The sequence below is a fragment of the Magnolia sinica genome, chromosome 16, assembly GCF_029962835.1.
Source record: "Magnolia sinica isolate HGM2019 chromosome 16, MsV1, whole genome shotgun sequence".
NCBI lineage: Eukaryota > Viridiplantae > Streptophyta > Magnoliopsida > Magnoliales > Magnoliaceae > Magnolia > Magnolia sinica.
The window spans coordinates 67,154,390-67,173,731 of NC_080588.1; the positions used below are offsets into that span (position 1 = coordinate 67,154,390).

The following is a 19,342-nucleotide window of genomic DNA, read 5'->3' on the forward strand; positions in this document are numbered from 1 at the left end:
GTATGTGTTTCATCCATACCGTCCATATATTTTTTCAGAACATTTTATATGATAATACAAAAAATTAGTGTATACCAATCTCAAGTGGACCACATTACAGGAAACGGTGTTGAATGAGCGTCGACCATTAATAGCCTTTTGTGGGCCATAAAAATTTTGGATCAAGTTGATCTTTGTTTTTTCCCTTCATATGGGCATGTATGATCTAATAAACAGATTGGATTTCAAATAAACAGTACATTGGGCCTTAGGAGGATTTTAATGGTGGATGTCCAATCACTATTGTTTTCCTGTAGTGTGGTCCACCTGAAATTTATATCCCTATAATTTTTGTTAATAAGGTATGAAATGATATTAAAAAATGTATGAACGGAATGGATGAAATACGTACATCATGGTGGAGCCCACAGAGCACCGACCACCACCCACGGGGCTGGTGGTAAGGGGACAATCCGTTCTCCCCCACGCACACCGTCTCTCAGGAGTTAACTTCGCCTCCGACGCGACTCACGTATATCGTGTGTCGCCACCCACTGGGGCCCACACGTAGATGGCTCGATGATTTGAACCATTCAAATTCTCACTGATGCCATAAGTAAGATATTTTTAGTTATCCGATACTTAAGCTTCGTGATGATCTAACCTTTGATTTTTAAAGTTGCATATGAGCCATTAAAGATATCACTTTCCTTGTTCTAAATATATCTACATATATCTAACGATCAAAATCACCCGTCCACAGTAAATTTTTTATAAGACGCTTCAAAGAATAGATTCCATAACATGGACGGCTCCGATCATTGGAATACTTAGATTGTGGGCCCCACTGGCTGGCGACACACACTGCATCTTGAGACGCGACGGATGCAAAGCGAAACTCGACTCTCCTTCCCCGGTCTTCTATATAAGACGGTTTCTCTTCTCTTTTAGGCTCTCAAGGGTTAAAAGACTCTCTCTACATCTCTATCGTGTTCGATCGAATACCGATGTTTCTGCACCATCTACGCCTTTCTTCTTCCCGTTTTCTCCTTTCAAAAATCAGGTATTTCTCGCTTCTGTCATTATTTTATATATTTATATATTTATTTATATATTTATATATTGACTTCATCTTCTTTCTCTGATGTTTTCTTCTCTCTTCTCAGAGTATCTGAAAGCAAAGGAGCTGCTCTGTAATGGCAACCCTAAGATCGAGTCTGCCGCTGCGTCTCCGGCAGCTCCTAGCCGGCGAAGGCGCTGCCGTTCCCTCTCTTAAACTGGAATCGGAACCGGTAAGTGTCGGTTCCTGTTTCCTGACTAATCATCCCAACGCTTTCTAGGGTTTTGATTTTTCTGGCTGTTTGTTTGAGATTTTGTTCTATTTTTGGAATGGTAGTTTCATGATGTATGGGGTTTTTGTTTGGTTGACATGTTGTTTGTTGGATCGGTAGTTGAATTTATTCGTTTTGTTGGGATAAGCTTGTGATGTTTATGCGTTTGGATGTAGTTTTTCGTGATTGGACGTTATTTAGTTTAGAGTATTGCACATGTGATTGTGGTGTTATGGTTTTACTCATGCCGCGTTTGGTTGTCCCGAGAAAGGTGGGCGGACAGGATGCTTTCCTGTCTACGTTGATATCTTTTTTTTTTTTTTTGGGGGGGTTGGTTTTTTTTTTGGGGAGATGAAAAGTTCATGAATTTGATTAGGGCAGAAGAAAGTACATGATGATATTTCCTATGCTGCAATTCCATTTTTTTTTTTTGGCACCACCATAGATGCATGGTGGGAATTGGATAACCTTCCTTTCCATTAAAACGTCTTTTCTGCTTGTGGCTTAAGTACATCCAAACAGGGCTTTCAATAACTGCCGGTAGTATGCATATTTGAGAGTTATTGATGACTAGATGTAGTTTGAGGTGGGAATGGATAGTCATTTTTCCCCACAAAAAAAAGCTTATCATTTAATGTACATCTAAACCTGATATAAGAAAGAAAGTAGTATTGTGATTCAGTGAGTCAATGTCTGTACCCAGTGTAAGGTAAATGGGCTCAACTATTTGTTTTGACTGATAAAGTCAGTAGTTGCAATGGCAAGGAAGGATGTACTTTGTACTTGAATAGTCAGGTTGATTACAAAAGCACAAAAGAAAAGAAAAGAGGAGGCTAGAAATATTTATTTTGGTGTAGCGCCCTTTGTTATATCTTCCTCGACCTTTTAGCTAAGATCGAGTGTAGTATCTGTTCTTATCAGTTGATACCTTCCACAGGGCCCATAAAACGGCAGACGATAAAATTAGTTTCTTGTGGGGGAGGGCCTACCACCAATAGTTTGCTATTAGAGCCCTTGATTTTTACTCATGCAATGCACTACTGCAGTCCTGAGCACACTCTGAGCAGAGACATGGAAAAAAAAAGTACATTTGTGAATTTCAAAGGATTGCTCTCGGGATGGAAAGTGACAACTTTTGTCAATTGGTTGCGAATTACAAAAAACCTTGTGGTATTAGCAAACCATGAAACCTTCATTTGTGGATTGTGTTCGGTACTCTTCATTGTTGGTTGTGAGAATATAAGATATATATGCCAACTAACCAAGAACCTAGATCATAATTTGTGAACTTCATGTGTGGTGTTACTTGGCTAGGAGTAATTAATGGCGGTTGCATCTCTTGACCCCTCTATCACATGCCAAAAGCTATAGTTGAACATATTTCAGATTGATTGAACTCCAAAGGAAATGCATCTTAGAATTATCAGTCACATAGATTCAACAAAATGTTTTTTTTTTTAATTGGCAGTCATATCATGTGTGTGTGATGTGCATTGCAAACACAGAATCAGTATCATGTTTTTATGTATTGCCCGTTTGCTTGCATGGTGTGGAGTAGCCTCTACAGGACGTTCAATATGCCGTGGGTGATGTGGCCATCAATGGATGAGTTGTTCTTGGCTTGGCACAAAATCAGGCTTATGACTTCTTTGGAGGCTCATCTTGTTGGCCGACCATTGGGTGCTATGGGCGGAAAAGGCGGTGGAGGTTTTCAGTAGGGTGAAGCTCTGTGTAGTGGAATGGATCTCTTGTATTAAGATCTCTTAAGGGTTTTAATTGTTCCTTTTTATTTGGGAAAGAAATCAATCCTAATGTGCTATCCCTTTTGAATTCATAGCTCCCAATATAGCTTGCCCATCAGCTTCATTGACCATTGTTATTTTCTCTGGGGTCGTCGTAGAAAGTCACCATATGCCGATCACCGAAGTCCCAATGCTTCCTCCATCAGATCAACAACTCCCCATGGGCAGCATCTTGCTCTGGCCCAGGAGATTGCATTGGAGGGATCACCTTCAATAATGATTGGGGAAAAAAAAAAAAATGCAAAAGAATAAAAGTAACAAAAGAGAACAAAAGTGTGAAAGAAAAAACAACGAAAACAGCGACTCTCAACTTTAGAGAGACAGAAACCAATCCTCATGTCTTGTCTCTTTCGAATTCATAGCTCCCAATATAGCTAGCCATCAGTTCATTGTTATCTTCTCTAGTCAGCCGTGTGCCGATCGCATAGGTCCAATGCTTCCTCCAACAGATCCACAACTCCCCATGGGTTGCGTCCTGCTCTGGTCCAGGTGACTGCGCTGCAGGAGTCACCTTCAATAATGACCTGGAAAAAAAATTAAATCAGCAGACACCTTTATTTTTTGTGACAACGTGCAACTTCAGCAAAACTGGAGTACTCGACTCCAACGGGACTTGAGAAATCAACCAACACTATACTGTTACTACTCTGGATGGTGCCACCCACTCCAGGTAAAATGGGATTGCCGAGAGAACAGCCATTGAAGTTGACCTTGAAGCTGACAGCAGGCAAGGGCTTCCACCTGATTATAGAGTTAGAGAAACTTCTAAAACTTTTTATCTGCCTTTGCCCCCACAATCAGGTGCTTGAATATCTTTTTCTGTTGCACACTCTGAGGAAGCTTTATTATTGTTGAAGATCCTTTTGCTCCTCCTTAGCCAGATTTAACATAGAGACACTTGAAAAGCCATGCTGCAGAGAAGACGACCATTGGAATGCCGAGATGAAGTTGACCCTACCCCAAATAGCCTCAAAACAGACTTTGAAAATACCCCAGCTAAACTGGTTTTGGCATTTACTGAAAACTGAATCTCTCTGGCAAACTGGCTGTGGGGTGTGGACTGGTTCTTTGTTAACACAGAGCACATGATGCACCTGTTTGGCATTGTGACTCCTCTGTTCTTCAGGTGATCAACAGTCAGGATCTTTTTGAGGCAAGTGGGGCAGATGAGAGCTGTAATTTTTAATGGAACTGATTTTTTTAATTTTTTTTTGAAAGATAGCACCAGCGTTTATCTGTTAAAAAAAGGGCAACCGACCCAACTCTACAACCCAGTCCAGTTGGAGGGAGCAAGAATACAATCACAACAAGAGTCCCAATTCTATGAACTGATACAGGCCAAATTTTATAACAGGTTGTGGTTTTGCTGGAATCACTCTCTGACATAGACTATGCGAGGGAACTGACTGAGAATGCACTATCAGCTTGTAAATCCCATATACAATTATGAGAGCCAACCCTGGGAATGTAAGCTTTTTGCAAAATGTTTGATAGCTGAGTAAGGCTAGTGATCTCTTTATCCTTCAGATTCTGCCTGGGGGGCTCCAAACTTTCTTATCCGTCCAGCCCCTGGAAGAACCAATCCTCTGGGGTGCCTTTGTTGACTGATAAAACATATAGACTCAGAAGCCTTCCATAGTGGCACTTTCTGAGCACAAAACATGTTCCCGAAAGTGCATCCTGTTCTCCTTGCCAGCCCACTCTGAATCGTAAGTGGCAGTTATAGAGTGATCGCGCCTGTGTAATTGCTCATCAGACGACAGCCAACCTATGAGAAGCGCATTTGTATCCCATTCATTTTCAGCTCTACCGTACTTAGAAGTTACCATACATAACAATTTTAATATCTAATACATTAAGGCTCAATCAACTGAATCTTTGTTACTATCTCCTCATCTATCAGTTGCAGTGGTACTTAGAAGTTACCATGCATAACAATTTTAATATCTAATACATTAATGCTCAATCAACTGAATCTTTGTTACTATCTCCTCATCTATCAGTTGCAGTGGTACTTAGAAGTTACCATGCATCACAATTTAAATATCTAATACATTAAGGCTCAATCAACTGAATCCTTGTTACTATCTCCTCATCTATCAGTTGCAGTGATTGGAGTTGCTGCAATCACTCCTCTTGCATTAACATTGAAGCATGAGTTGAGAAATCTCAAAGTGCATATCATTCTTTCTGTCTATGATTCTGATTTGGCAAGTCAGAACAATTTGAATTCACTGTCTTGTTTGTCCATAAACAAATAAGTAAATGTAAAAAGAATTACTAAATAAAAAGATAACGGTGACTTAAGCACAAAAGAATTACCAAAGACCCAAAATGTTTAGCACATTATGGTATCCTATGCTTCATTTTCATATTCATTTTTTTTAAAAAATTAATTAATTAATTTTTTTGCTGAGCAAGCAACAATAATTATATTAAATTAAAATCAACGGGGAATAGAAGTTCCAATACACAAAGACGAGTGGGCTCCTATGATTGCTAGATCTGAGGCCATGGTATTAGAGCCTGATTTAACATGATCTTCTTATATTAGTTACAGAACTTCTACACTTAGATGTCATTGTTATAATGATATGCATGTATGTGTGTGTCATAGCAATGTACGCCATTTGTAGCAGCATATTTGAACTGTGTATATGTAGATGCTAAATGTATGTGTCATGGCAATATATCCGTTTTGTATCAGCATATTTGAACAGTGTATATGTAGATGCTAAATTGTATTTTTCCATATAACATTTGAATTTTGATAAAGTTTCTGTTTTAGGGTTTCCAAATTTGGGCTGTTCAAAATAATTAAAGAAACCCCGAGGCTTCGTTTCACCTGTGCTGATGATTTTGTCCTAAAGTTCTGCATGCAGAATTGTTCGTTAGGCTTGAAATTGACCTGTCTCTCTTTAGGATCCACATGCTTGAGTCTAGATATGGAGTAAATGGTTTATTCTTATGACTCGTGTAGACCTAGTACCGGAAATGAGTGCCGATGAACCAGAAACATGTTGGTTCATGGTCAGCTGCCAAATCTTGGGTCTCAGAATGCTTCAATTACTCATTGTCATTATTATTTTATTTTATTGTTTGTTGTTTCTTGGTTGTTGGTTTACGCTGCAAGATGTCCCATAAGTACCAACTAAAATTTAGGGTTCCTCCTGTAGCTACATTTTCTAAAGAATATGAATGTTTCATTCCTGTTATGATTGCCAATTGATTCCTGATTCACTGCACGGATTCTTGCAGCCTCCAAAAATTAAAGCTTTCATTGACAGTGTGATCAAGATTCCACTCCATGACATAGCGGTACCTCTTTCAGGTTTTCGTTGGGAGTACAATAAGGTGCTAGCATGACACTTTTGCTAAACTTGCTGTGCTGTTTAGTTCTTTCTTCAAAAATTTTGATGTGTCCTTTGTTTTCAGGGAAATTTCCATCACTGGAGACCACTCTTTCTACATTTTGATACATACTTCAAGACATATCTCTCTTGTAGGAAAGATCTTCTCTTATCTGATGACATATCAGATGATGATGGTCCATTTCCTAAGCATACAATCCTGCAAATTTTGGGAGTAATGCAAACAATTTTGGAGAACTGCCACAACAAGAGTTCATTCAGTGGTCTAGAGGTATACTGCACATCTTCAACTTCTGTTTTTATAAGAAACCCTACTGTAGAGCTAACAGTGTTTTTACTCCATCTCATAGTTCTGTGAGTTTCAACTGTAATAGTATGTTTAAAGTACAATGGGTTTTATTCTGACATACCTGTCTTGTTTTTCTGCATCAGCATTTCAAGCTACTGCTGGCATCAACAGACCCGGAGATCCTTATATCTACTTTAGAGACTCTGTCTGCCTTGGTGAAAATAAATCCCTCCAAGCTACACGTGAGTGGGAAACTGGTTGGGTGTGGCTCAATGAACAGCTGTCTCCTGTCCCTAGCACAGGGGTGGGGAAGCAAAGAAGAAGGCTTGGGTTTATTTTCATCTGTTATAGCTAATGAGAGAAGCCAAGATGTAGGCATGTGCTCATTACCATCCAACATAGAAAGTGACTGCGACAATTCACAGTATCGATTGGGTACAACCCTGCACTTCGAATTTCATACAGCCACTTCTGAGGGGACTGAACAAAACAGCGACAGGAGGTCTTCCAACTTGCATGTCATACACATTCCTGATCTCCATCTCCGTAAGGAGGATGAGTTAACTATTCTTAAGCAATGTATCGATGAATACAGCGTTCCTCCAGAGCACAGGTTCTCATTGCTGACCCGTATCAGATATGCTCGAGCCTTTCTTTCTCCCAGAACCTGCAGGCTATACAGCAGAATTTGCATCCTTTCCTTCATTGTGCTGGTGCAGTCAAATGATGCTCATGATGAGCTTGTATCCTTCTTTGCGAATGAACCCGAATATACAAACGAGTTGATCAGGCTTGTTCGGTCTGAAGGTGCTATTCCTGGAACTATCAGGACGCTTGCGATGCTTGCACTTGGAGCACAATTAGCAGCATATTCATCATCTCATGATCGTGCACGGATATTGAGTGGTTCAAGCATTATTTCTGCAGGGGGAAACCGGATGATTCTCCTAAGCGTTCTTCAGAAAGCGGTGATGTCATTGAATAATCCCAGTGAGCCATCTGTGCTTTCCTTTGTTGATGCTCTTCTACAGTTCTACCTGCTCCATGTTATATCATCTTCAAGTTCTGGGAGTGCTATAAGAGGGTCAGGAATGGTTCCCACTCTTTTACCTCTTCTACAGGACATTGATTCCTCTCATATCCATCTTGTTTGTTCTGCTGTAAAAACTCTTCAAAAGCTCATGGATTACAGTAATGCAGCGGTATCCTTGTTCAAAGATCTCGGGGGTGTGGAACTTTTGTCTCAGAGGTTGCAGATTGAAATTCAAAGAGTTGTTGGCGGTGATTGTGAAAATAGCAATTCAATGATTGATGGCGATTTATCAGAATTTGATGATGATATTTTATATTCCCAGAAGCGACTCATCAAAGCTTTGCTTAAGGCACTCGGGTCTGCTACTTATGCTCCAGCTAACTCTACGAGGTCCCAAAACTCGCAAGATAATTCCTTGCCGACTTCGTTGTCGGTTATATTCCGCAATGTGAGCAGATTTGGGGGCGACATCTATTTTTCAGCAGTGACCCTTATGAGTGAAATTATTCACAAGGATCCAACATGCTTCTCGGTTTTGGATGAATTGGGTCTTCCTGATGCCTTTCTGTCATCAGTGATAGCTGGGATACTCCCTTCATCAAAAGCACTCACATGTGTTCCTAGTGGTCTTGGTGCCATCTGTCTTAATCCTAAAGGCTTGGAGGCAGTTAAGGAAACTGATGCACTGCGGTTCCTTGTAGACACCTTCACAAACAGAAAGTACCTGGTAGCGATGAATGAAGGTGTTGTCCCTTTGGCAAATGCTGTGGAGGAGCTCTTGCGACATGTATCTACACTGAGAGGCACTGGCGTTGATATAATCATTGAAATTATTGATAAACTTTCTTCCTTAGGGGAGGATAAGTGCTCTGGGTCCTTCGGGAAAGTGGATGGGAGCACTGCAATGGAAACAGATTCTCAAGAAGGAGAGCACAAAGGGCACGGACTTTTGACGGGTGCATCAGACTCAGCGGCTGATGGCATCAGTACTGAGCGGTTTGTTCAGCTGTGCATCTTTCATGTGATGGTACTGGTTCATCGAATTATGGAAAATTCTGAAGCCTGTAGGTTGTTTGTGGAGAAGAAAGGTATTGAGGCTTTGATGAAACTTCTATTGCAGCCTAGTATTGCCCAATCAGCTGATGGGATGTCTATTGCGTTGCATAGCACTGTGGTTTTTAAGGGGTTTACACAGTATCACTCTGCTCCTCTGGCACATGCTTTCTGTTCATCTCTCAGGGACCACTTGAAGAAAGCTTTGAGTGGATTTGGTTCAGCTTCAGGTGCATTTTTACTGGCTCCTAGGACTACACCGGATAGCCGCATCTTTTCCTCTCTTTTCGTTGTTGAGTTCCTTCTTTTTCTTGCTGCCTCGAAAGATACAAGATGGGCGACTGCATTACTAACAGAACTTGGGAATGGAAGCAAGGATATCCTGGAAGATATTGGACGGGTCCACCGGGAAGTTCTGTGGCAGATTGCCCTCCTTGATGATTCGAAGCTTGAGACAGATGATTCTGGTCCTGGTTCTGCTGGTGAGCCACAGAGATCAGAGACAAATACAGGTGAAACTGAAGAGCACAGATTCAACTCCTTTAGGCAGTTTCTTGACCCGTTACTGAGACGAAGGGTGTCTGGATGGAGTGTCGAATCTCAGTTTTTCGACCTTATAAATCTGTATCGTGATCTTGGTCGTGCCACTGGTGTTCAGCAAAGACTGGGTATGGATGGCCCATCGAACTTGCGACTTGGCTCCAATCCTCAAGTGCCTCCATCCAATTCTTCAGATACTGTGGCTGTTAGCAGAATGGAAGGTGAAAAGCAGAGATCTTATTATTCTTCCTGCTGTGACATGATGAAGTCGCTTTCTTTTCATATAAGCCATTTGTTTCTAGAGTTGGGGAAAGTGATGTTGCTTCCTTCTCGTAGGCGGGACGATTCTCTGAATGTGTCCCCTTCTGCCAAATCTGTTGTTTCTATGTTCGCTACAATTGTATTGGACCACTTGAATTATGGTGGGCATGTTGATCAGTCTAATGCAGAGGTAGCCATATCGACAAAATGTCGCTACCTTGGTAAGGTTATTGATTTCATAGATAACATTTTATTGGACAGGCCAGATTCGTGCAACCCCATTTTGTTGAATTGTTTTTATGGCCATGGAGTTGTTCAAGCCATCTTGACCACCTTCGAAGCTACCAGTCAATTGCTCTTTGCAGTCAATAGGGTGCCGGCTTCTCCCATGGAGACAGATGAAGGAAGTTCGAAAGAAGATAACAAGGATGAAACTGATCATTCTTGGATATATGGTCCCTTGGCTAGCTATGGGACACTCATGGATCACTTGGTGACTTCGTCTTTCATCCTCTCACCCTTGACAAAAAATCTGCTTGCTCAACCAATTACAAATGGAAATGTTCGGTTTCCACGAGATGCTGAGACCTTTGTTAAGGTACTCCAGTCCAAGGTACTGAAGGCGGTGATTCCTATCTGGACTCACCCTCAGTTTACAGAATGCAGTTATGAGTTCATTGCAGCAATTATCTCTATTGTGCGGCACATTTATTCTGGAGTTGAAGTGAAGAATGTGAATAGCAACACAGCTGCTCGAATAACAGGTCCTCCTCCGGATGAATCGGCAATTTCAATGATCGTAGAGATGGGCTTTTCCAGGTCTAGGGCAGAAGAAGCATTGCGGCAAGTGGGGACAAATAGTGTGGAGATGGCAATGGAATGGTTGTTCTCACATCCAGAGGAAGCCCCAGAAGATGACGAGCTTGCTCGTGCACTTGCCATGTCCCTAGGGAGTTCTGGTGCATCGGTAAAGGAAGATGCAGAGGTGAATGCTAGTAATACTGATCAGGAAGAAGAAACAGTTCAACTTCCTGCAGTTGACGAACTGTTATCGACATGTACCAGGCTTCTACAGATGAAGGAGCCTTTGGCTTTTCCAGTCCGCGATCTGCTTGTAATGATATGCTCCCAAAATGATGGTCATTATCGGTCCAAAGTCATTACCTTTATCATCGATCAAGTGAAGCTCTGCAGTTCGACTTTCGAGGCCAGCAGCAGCACTGCATTATCTGCTTTTTTCCATGTTCTTGCTTTAGTACTTCATGAAGATGCAGTTGCAAGAGAAGTTGCCTCAAAAAGTGGTCTTGTAAAGATTTCTTTGGATTTGCTCTCTCTATGGAACTTGAGCTTCCATGATGGGGAAAAATCTCAAGTGCCGAAGTGGGTGACGGCATCTTTTCTTGCTATTGACCGGATGTTGCAGGTGGACCCGAAATTGAGTTCTGAAATTCCTGTGCCTGAACAGTTTAAAAAGGATGATCCTAGTAATCAGACTGCTCTTGTTGATGAGAATGGACCTAAAAATTTACAGTCCACTCTGGGATTAACTCGTTACATTGATGTACACGAGCAGAAGAGACTTGTTGAGATTGCTTGCCGATGTATCCAGAACCAGCTTCCTTCTGAAACAATGCATGTGATTCTTCAGCTGTGCGCAACGCTTACCAAAGTCCATGCAGTTGCCGTGAGTTTTCTCGATGCAGGAGGTTTGCCGGCACTGCTTTGTTTGCCTACGAGTAGCCTATTTCCTGGGTTTGACAATGTTGCTGCTATGATAGTCCGTCACATTCTTGAAGATCCCCAGACACTGCAGCAAGCTATGGAGTCTGAGATACGACATAGCGTGGTGGCAGCCACAAATAGACACTCAACTGGAAGGCTCACCCCACGCAGTTTTCTTCAGAATTTGGCTTCTGTCTTCTCTAGGGACCCAGTTGTTTTCATGCAAGCTGCTCGGTCTGTATGTCAAATTGAGATGGTAGGAGAAAGGGCGCAAGTTGTGTTGTTGAAAGATCGTGAGAAAGAGAAGGGCAAGGAGAAAGAGAAGGAGAAGCAACAAGCTGCTGATGGAAAGGCTACTTCAGGTGATGTGAGCTCCCCAGCTCCAGGTAATGTCCATGGCAAACTTCCAGATTCAAATGGCAAAAATGCCAAAGTTCATCGAAAATCCCCTCAGACTTTTGTAAGTGTAATTGAGCTTCTCTTGGATTCTATCATAACTTTTGTACCATCTACAAAAGATGATGGTCTGGTAGATGGGGTCCTTGGTGGTGCCCCTTCAGTAGCAGACATGGACATTGATGGCCCTTCTAGCAAGGGAAAAGGAAAAGCCATTGCCACTGTATCTCAAGAGAAAAAAGTTGATAGCCAGGAAGCTTCGGCATCTCTTGCCAAGACAGTATTCATTTTAAAATTGTTAACTGAAATTCTCTGGACATATGCTTCGTCTGTTCATGTCCTGCTCCGGAGAGATGCTGAAGTTAGTAGTTCTCGCAGTCTTCCTCAACGGGGGCCTGCTGGTAACTACAATGGTGGAATATTTCATCATGTTCTTCACAAGTTTCTTCCATATCCTGGAAGCTTCAAGAAAGACAAGAAACTGGATGGTGACTGGAAGCACAAATTAGCAAGTAGGGCAAGCCAGTTTTTGGTGGCATCCTCTGTTCGTTCTGCTGAAGGACGGAGAAGGGTATTTACTGAGATCAGTAATGTCTTCAATGACTTTGTTGAGCCAGCTGATGGTTCCAGGGCACCTGACTACAGTATCCATGCTTATATCGATCTACTTAATGATATCCTTGCCACCCGCTCTCCAACTGGTCCATTTATTTCAGGAGAAGCCTCGACAACATTTATAGATGTTGGTCTGGTTCAATCTTTGACTCGAACTCTCCAAGTCTTGGACTTGGATCATGTTGATTCACCGAAGGTTGTTACTGGGATTGTCAAGGCTTTGGAATTGGTAACTAAGGAACACGTCCATTCTGCTGATCCTAATTCTGCCAAAGGTGAATCCTCAACAAATCTTGCTTCCAATCAGAGTCAACCAGGTAGAACAGATAATGGTGGTGATCGATTCCAGTTCCTGGAAACCACATCCCAGCCTGATCATAATGAATTGGTGTCTGGTCATGTTGAGCCTTTCAATCCAACCCAGCCGTCTAGGAGTGCAGATTCTGTTACCGATGACATGGAGCATGACCGGGATTTGGATGCAGGTCCTGAAAATGAAGATGATTTTATGCGTGAAACTTCTGAGGAAGCTGCTGGTCTTGAAAATGGGATTGCAACTGTTGAAATGACGTTCGACATCCCAGTGATCCCACACATTGCTCAAGACAATCTAGCTGATGAAGAGGATGATGATGATGAAGAGATGAGTGGTGATGATGTGGATGAAGATGAAGATGAGGATGATGATGAAAACAATGATTTGGAAGAAGAGGATCATCACATGTCACCTCCTGATACTGATCGGGATGAACATGAGATTGATGAGGAGGAATTTGATGAAGATGTACTGGAGGAAGAGGATGAAGATGATGAAGATGATGAAGGTGGGGTTATACTCAGGCTAGAGGAGGGTATCAACGGAATTAATGTTCTTGATCATATTGAAGTTTTCAGCAGAGATAACAATTTTGCTAATGATGCACTTCATGTGATGCCTGTTGAAGTTTTTGGCTCTAGACGCCAAGGCCGTACAACATCCATCTACAATCTTCTAGGAAGAACTGGTGACCATGGTGCTCCTATTCAGCATCCACTTTTGACGGAACCTTCTTCCTCTCTGCGTCCAGTTGCTCTCAGACAATCAGGTCTGTTCAATTCTTGCGGTGTATTGGCCTGTGCCACACACACACTCACGCACACACACACATATTATCTTGGTTTTATCTCTTGCAGTTTTTGACAGTTCAATCTTTTCAGAGAATGCAGGCGATATTAGTATCTCAGACAGACACTTGGAAAGCACTTCATCACGGTTAGATGCTATTTTCCGGTCATTGAGGAGTGGAAGGCAAGGACATCGTCTCAATATGTGGTCTGATGACAGCCAGCAACGAGGTGGATCTAACGCGCCTGTTGTACCCCCAGGCGTTGAGGAGGTACTTGTTTCCCAGTTGAGACGACCAGCTCCTGAGCAACCTGTGGATCCGAATACAGCAACTGCACAACCTCAAGATAAAGCTGAGGAGGCCAGCCAGTTACCAGAGTCAGTTGCAACGGAAGAAACACCCGTCGAAAACCATGCAAACAATGGAAGCGTGGTTATGTCCTCCCATAATCCAGCAGTGATGGATGTCACTGGCAATACTGTTGTTGTCCCAACAGATAACGGTTTTCTTCAAGAAAGGAATGCTCCAAATACGGATACACAGGTCATTGATATGCAGTACGAACGCAATGATGCAGTTGTACGGGATGTGGAGGCAGCAAGCCAAGGGAGCAGTGGAAGTGGGGCAACTTTAGGGGAAAGTCTTCGAAGCCTCGAAGTGGAAATAGGAAGTGCTGATGGGCATGATGATGGTGGAGAAAGGCAAGGCTCCACAGAGAGAATGGCTTCGGGTGATTTGCAGCAGACTCGAATGAGAAGAGCGACTGTACCACTGGGGAGTGCCACACCAGTTAGTGGCAGAGATGCATCTCTTCAAAGTGTTAGTGAAGTATTGCCACATCCTGGACAAGGAGGGGATCAGAGTGGTCCAGCCGAGGAGCAACAAATCAATGGTGCCACAGCCTCAGGTTCAATTGATCCTGCATTCCTAGATGCTCTTCCGGAAGAGTTACGAGCCGAAGTTCTTAATGCTCAACAGAGTCAAGTGGCCCAGCCATCAAGTGAACCACCTCAATCTGCGGGAGACATTGATCCTGAATTCCTTGCTGCCCTCCCCCCAGATATCCGAGCAGAAGTGCTGGCACAACAACAAGCTCAGAGACTACATCAATCACATGAATTGGAAGGCCAACCAGTTGAAATGGACACTGTTTCAATAATTGCGACATTTCCTGCTGATTTGCGGGAAGAGGTAGCTTCCTAGGAAGTGTTTTTTTTTTTTGATTGAAATATTTGCTTCTGTAGGGTATACGTCATATTTCAGAATGCATGATTCTTCAGTTTCTTATGCCTGTAATGGTTTCATTTTCAGGTGCTCTTAACATCTTCAGATGCTATTCTGGCCAATCTAACACCCGCCCTTGTTGCGGAGGCAAATATGTTACGTGAAAGATTTGCTCATCAATATCATAGCCGCACACTTCTTGGCATGTACCCCAGAAACCGGCGGGGTGAGTCTTCTAGACGGGGTGATGCTGTTGGATCAAGCCTTGATAGACCTGCAGGAGGCATCTCCTCGCGCAGAACTGCAGGAGGCAAGCTGGTCGAAGCTGATGGGGCTCCTCTAGTTGACACAGATTCTCTTAAGGCCATGATTCGGTTGCTTCGTGTTGTGCAGGTAATTGCTTGTGTTATTAGAATTAACCTTCTATCCATGGTAGTTATATCTTATGCGGCCAACATATTGATTTTGTTTTTACAGCCTCTGTATAAGGGACAATTTCAGAGACTTCTCTTGAATCTCTGTGCCCATCATGAGACCAGAACTGCTTTGGTGCAAATTTTAATAGATATGCTGATGCTTGATATACGGGGCCCTGTTAAGAATTTAAATGCAGCTGCAGAACCTTCATATAGATTGTATGCTTGCCAGAGCAATGTTATGTATTCTCGTCCTCAATTTTTGGATGGTAAGATATTACTTTTTCTGGATACACACTATATCTCATTTCGGAAATTTTTAGGATTTAAGAGAGGGTCTTCTAGGTTGTTAATTGTTCGTTTCCTTTTATAAGCTTTTCTATGGTTTGTATTCAATTCAATGTGCTCACATATATTCTGAAAATAAAGAAAGAAATGTCTACGCTATATAATTCATGAGCACTGAGTTCAGGATTCTCCAGTTTAATAAGCCTTGCTGCTGATAAAATAACTTAGAAGAACTATTGTGGCTATTGAGTTTTATTGGTTTCAAACATGTGAAAGATGGGAACTGAGGTACTTCTCAATTTGATTTATTGGTTGCTTTCTAGGCGTTCCTCCCCTTGTGTCTCGGCGTGTTTTAGAAACTCTGATACACCTGGCCCGAAATCACCCCAATGTGGCGAAGCTTTTACTTCATCTTCGGCTGCCAGGAGTGTCCACACAAGAGTTGCAGAGTCCTGCTCATTTGCGTGGCAAAGCTGTGATGGTTATCGAAGATGACCAAACAGCAAGGAAGCAACAACAGAAGGGAGATTTTTCCATAGTCCTGCTTTTGAGTCTCCTAAATCAACCGCTGTATTTTAGGAGTGTAGCTCATCTTGAACAGGTATTGCCCTTGATCTGTTTTTTTTAGTCAATTGCCTGATGGAAAATTGCTGAGATACTAATGGGTTGCTCCTCTTTTTTTTTTTAAAAATAAAATTAATAATTTCTTTTTATCTTTCTGTTTCAGTTGTTAAATCTATTGGAAGTCATCATTGATAGTGTAGAAAGCAATTCCAACCCATCTAACAGTTCCGGGGCGCCTTCTGAGCAACCATCTGGTTCTCAAAATGCCTTGCTTGATTCACATACTAATTCTGATGCTGTTGAATCTTCTTCGGGTGGTAATGTTAAATCATCTAGCACTGATGAACACTCTAGACCCTCAGCAGCCGGCTTAAATAGTGAAAATGATGTCCTTTCTGTACTGCTCAGTCTACCACAACCAGAACTTCGACTTCTATGCTCTTTGCTCGCACGAGAAGGGTACGACAATGATCTGTCATCTTATTGTCTTTACTTGCAGTTTGAAATTTGTGTGCATGCTTCTTTGATCAAATCTGTTATGGGCAATGTTTCATTCTTTTGGCTAGGCTTCTATGTTAATTTTACACTGTATAAAAATGTTGGCGACACTTCAAACTTGTACATGGCACTGCCATATGGGAGTCCAGGCCGCCAAAATCATGTATCCAACTGTAAATGGAGCACAATGGAAAACTTCCCCTGAGAATATAACATCAACCATCTGTATTTACCCTTGAAATTTGGAACACTCACTGTTTTCTTTTTAATTTGATAACCATTAATTGAATGACCCACATGGAGGTATCTTCGTCCGAAAGTACCGGATGCATAGATGACAAGAGATCCAAAAGCCTTAGAAACTCTTTTATCTCTTCATCATTAAGACTTCTTCTGGATTGAGGAGCCCAAATTGTTTCTTCACCTTGACTTGAAAAACATTTTTCTACCAACACATTCGCGTCTATGGCGATATTTGCTAGACGAGGGAATACAACATTTAGACTTTGATTCTTGACCCACACATTTGCCCAAAATCGGATCTTCCTTCCATTCCCAAGTAAGAATCCCATATTTTCAAGAACTATATTTTCTGAAGAGACACCGACTTCCATAATGAGGAGGCCTTATACAAAGAAGACTCTTTTTTCCATCTACGCCCTTCCTTGACTCCATATTTTCTACCCACTACTTCTCGCCACAAGGCACAAGCTTCCTTCCTCTACGCCAAACATCTAAACCCACTTTTCCTATAATGCTTTGTTCATGAACTTGAGATTATGTAATCCTTCACCCCCTTGAATTGTTGGTTTGCACACTTCTTCCCAAAATGAAATTTATGGTTATCTTCCAAATCTTTCTATAAAAGAATCCCACATGATTTTATCTAGTTTATCCATCATTGATTTTGGACATTTGAATGTGAACATAAAATAAACTGGAAAATTGGACATTGCACACTTAATCAATGTGAGCCTCCTGCCCAAAGAAAGATGTCTACCTCTCCAAGATGAAAGTTTTCTTTCAAATCTTTCATTGACTTTATCCCATAGATGCTTAGTTGCCTTCCTAATGCATACGGGAAGCCCCAAATATGAGGATGGGAAGGAGCCAAACTTATATCCGAACCGGCTTACAAAACCTTTCATCTCTTATGCAGAGAGGCCCACCCCCAACATTTCACTTTTGGCCGACTTTTAATCCTAAAATAGCCTTGAAATAATGAATTATTGTGAGGTTATCTACTTGCATATTGTTTTTTTTTTTTTTAAATTTTTTTTAAATTTTTTTAAATTTTTTTAATTTTTATAAAAGCAACGAAACTGAAATTCATTAATTAGGAAAAAAAAACAGAAAACAAGAAAAGCAAAAGAAACAAAAGGCGCTGGACTGCTAAGATAGTAGAAAGCCCCTAACTACCTAAAAAAGAAAAATCCACACTGTTCAAATCCTTAACATTGACAGCCCATTCTGAAATCATCTTTTTAGCTGTGGCCCCCACCGCTTTAGCAGAAGATGATTTGTCCTTGAAGCAGCGGTCATTTCTTTCCGTCCAAACCGCCCACCAAATCGCCAAAATGGACATACGCCAGATCTTCAATTTGCGTTTTCGAAGCTTGACCCCGTTTCACGCTATCAACAATTCCGCAGCAAACTCCGGGTTACACCAGGATAGGGAAAAGAGATCTCAAAAACGAGAGAAGATGGAAGAAGTAAAGGAGCAGTTCTGCCTGACACATGTAGCACAGGCAAATGTTAACTATCTGCATGCCACGCTTAACCAGATTGTCGATAGTTATCCTATTCCTTGCTGCTAACCACCCGAAACATCTGAACTTAGGAGGAACGTGAAATTTTCAGACAAAAGGAGTCGCATCGCACGGAGGCCTGCTCGCAGAGTAAAGAGCGGCGTATAGAGATCTGACTGAGAACGTCGCTAACTTATCAAGCGTCCACTCAATACTCTCAGCCTGAGAGGGGATGATCTTGGAATTGGAAATGAAATCATGCAGCGCCATAAATTCCTCTACCTCCTCGTCATAAAGATTTCTTGTGCAAGTGATGTCCCAAACAAATTGAGCAGAGGAGGAGAAACCACATCTGTGGATGAGGATGTGATTGTCAGGAGAGAGATGGTAAATCCGCGGGAAAGCGAATTTGAGAGGCTGTTCTCCAAGCCAAAGATCTTCCCAGAATCGAGTAGCGGAACCATTTCCCAACACATACCTACTGTTAGCTATGATGGGATTTTTAGTCTTAAGAATGCCTTTCCAAATGTGGGACGCCTTGTAATATGAACTATCTTTAGGCCACCAATTCCCATGAGATGCACCGTATTTGCCTTTAACTATCAAATTCCACAAAGCATCTTTTTCCGAAGCGAATCGCCAAGCCCATTTGCCCAACAGAGCGGAATTCATAAGCTTTAGGATCTTCACATTCACGCCTCCCTCAGTGAATCTTTTGCACACTTGAGACCACTCAAGCAGATGAAATTTACGTTGATTCTCTTTACCAAACCATAGGAACTCCCTTCGAGATTTTTCCATGATCTTGAGCACCGACCCTGGACATTGAAATAACGACATGAAATAGAGGGGGAGACTAGAGAGGGCTGCTTTGATCAGCGTCAATCGACCACCCAAAGAAAGATACCTACATTTCCAGGATGCCAGGTACTTTTGAAATTTACTGGTAACCCTCTCCCACATGCTCTTTGGCGGGGGATCCACAGAAAGAGGAAGACCAACGAAATACGTAGGAAAAGACTCGATGCGGCAACCAAGCGTGGAGGCAAAATTCTGAATGGTCTTCTGCAGGACATTTATACCAAGAAGCTTCGATTTGTTCAGAT

General features: G+C 41.9%; 1 protein-coding gene and 1 non-coding gene across 3 annotated transcripts in view; both read left to right on the forward strand.

The window, feature by feature from the left end:
* The first annotated feature begins 886 nt into the window (after nucleotides 1-886).
* LOC131228975 (E3 ubiquitin-protein ligase UPL2-like) overlaps nucleotides 887-19,342 on the forward strand; it is a 29,502-nt gene continuing 11,046 nt past the window's right edge. Inside the window, exons 1-10 of one of the 2 annotated variants that reach the window (XM_058224819.1) lie at nucleotides 887-1,042; nucleotides 1,146-1,271; nucleotides 6,371-6,466; nucleotides 6,548-6,754; nucleotides 6,916-13,477; nucleotides 13,590-14,689; nucleotides 14,810-15,115; nucleotides 15,200-15,407; nucleotides 15,750-16,027; nucleotides 16,154-16,449. In XM_058224819.1, the coding sequence (XP_058080802.1) occupies nucleotides 1,176-1,271; nucleotides 6,371-6,466; nucleotides 6,548-6,754; nucleotides 6,916-13,477; nucleotides 13,590-14,689; nucleotides 14,810-15,115; nucleotides 15,200-15,407; nucleotides 15,750-16,027; nucleotides 16,154-16,449 (9,149 nt within the window). In that variant the 5' untranslated portion in view covers nucleotides 887-1,042; nucleotides 1,146-1,175. The remainder of the gene's footprint in view (nucleotides 1,043-1,145; nucleotides 1,272-6,370; nucleotides 6,467-6,547; nucleotides 6,755-6,915; nucleotides 13,478-13,589; nucleotides 14,690-14,809; nucleotides 15,116-15,199; nucleotides 15,408-15,749; nucleotides 16,028-16,153; nucleotides 16,450-19,342) is intronic. The other variant, XM_058224820.1, reaches the window with a different exon arrangement.
* On the forward strand, nucleotides 2,179-2,373 carry LOC131229941 (U2 spliceosomal RNA). Its single transcript, XR_009163676.1, has one exon. It is a non-coding gene; the product is annotated as a U2 spliceosomal RNA (small nuclear RNA).